At 39.7% G+C, this 1,434-nt stretch overlaps 1 protein-coding gene across 2 annotated transcripts in view; it reads left to right on the top strand.

Moving 5' to 3' along the window:
• Nucleotides 1-1,434, top strand: part of Pnpt1 (polyribonucleotide nucleotidyltransferase 1) — a 40,330-nt gene that overhangs the window by 4,795 nt on the left and 34,101 nt on the right. For both annotated transcript variants that reach the window (XM_005367721.3, XM_005367722.3), the window contains exons 4-5: nucleotides 260-365; nucleotides 1,169-1,218. In XM_005367721.3, coding sequence (XP_005367778.1) covers nucleotides 260-365; nucleotides 1,169-1,218 — 156 coding nt within the window. The remainder of the gene's footprint in view (nucleotides 1-259; nucleotides 366-1,168; nucleotides 1,219-1,434) is intronic.

Raw genomic sequence — 1,434 nt, 5'->3', positions numbered from 1 at the left:
GAGGGACTTGATCGGGGGAGGGGGAGGGAAATGGGAGGCGGTGGCGGGGAGGAGGCAGAAATCCTCAATAAATAAATAAATTAAAAAAAAAAAGAAACATTCTATACATTCTTCTTCCTGCGTGGTTTAAAAGAATGCTAAAAGCAAATTAAATATTATCTACTTGTTGTCTAGAATATGTTGTGAGCAACTTTAGGAAAGTTGGTGCTTCTGTAGGGGTTCTTGGAATGTGAACCTTAATTCTTCATTGCTGCTTCAGGTTGACTACAGACAGAAGGCTGCTGCAGCAGGTAGAATCCCCACAAACTACCTTAGACGGGAGATTGGCTCTTCTGACAAAGAGATTCTTACAAGTCGAGTAATAGGTAAGATCTCCAGTGTGCCATTTCACATCGCTTCTTCCCATCTCTGCTCTGCAGGGTCTCCTAAGCTTCCTTCACTGTATGGCTGCCGCTGGCTATTTACTCTCAGATGTGTGCCTCCTGAGAGGAAAAACTTGTTCCTTATACCTTATCAAAGCCTTATACCTCGTGTAGAGGCATTCAGTAAATACTGAATGAGTCTGTTGAGCATGTGAATCCCATGCCCATGTCAGTTCTCTGTTAAATTTATCCCTGTGGTTTTTCATTTTTATGTTCAACTTAGTAACTCCTAAAAGCATTGTGTTTATCAGCTATTGAAGTATGTCTGTCATCTTCCAGATCTTTTTTGAGAAGGAAGAAGCATGAGTGTGTGGGTGGGAGGGTGTGGGTGGTGGTGAAGTTCTAGGTTATTTACATGCTAAGTAAGCACTGTGCTACTAAGTAATATCCCCAGCCTACCAATAGCCCAGCTCTTCGACATCTACAGATACTGTGGGATCATTTGTGGTCTACAGCTTTCTACCCAACAATTGCTAGCTTGTACATATTTATGTGTGGTCCTCAGACAGTAAACCAAATGGATGTTTTCTTTGTGTCTGCTGTTGGTCTTCAGCCTCTTCTTTTGCTTTGTTGTTAGGTAATGGTCTGTATTAACGAAAGTGTTGATACTTATCAGTGTTTTTCTTAACATGTGGTCTTTTTGTTTGTGTCTATGACATAATCAACAGCTGTCTCTTAGTTCAGTAGTTTTAATTCGAGAACAGTTCTGCCAGGGCCATTTAAAATCTTTTTCTTTGTTTTGACAGATCGTTCAATTCGACCTCTCTTTCCAGCTGGCTATTTTTATGATACTCAGGTAAATTCTGCTTTGGTTTGGTTAAATTATTTAATCCCTATAACTCTTTCTAAAGAAAGCTTTATAAAGAATTTTTATGGTATTCATGTATTATACTTTTGAGTCACTTTTCTTTTTTTTTTTTTTGTTTTTGTTTTTTTGAGACAGGGTTTCTCTGTGGCTTTGGAGCCTGTCCTGGAACTAGCTCTGTAGACCAGGCTGGTCTCGAACTCACAG

The sequence above is a fragment of the Microtus ochrogaster genome, unplaced genomic scaffold (genome assembly GCF_000317375.1).
Source record: "Microtus ochrogaster isolate Prairie Vole_2 unplaced genomic scaffold, MicOch1.0 UNK22, whole genome shotgun sequence".
Taxonomy (NCBI): Eukaryota; Metazoa; Chordata; class Mammalia; order Rodentia; family Cricetidae; genus Microtus; species Microtus ochrogaster.
The sequence above is the reverse complement of the archived record's forward strand: the minus strand, read 5'-3'. Positions and strand labels throughout refer to the sequence as shown.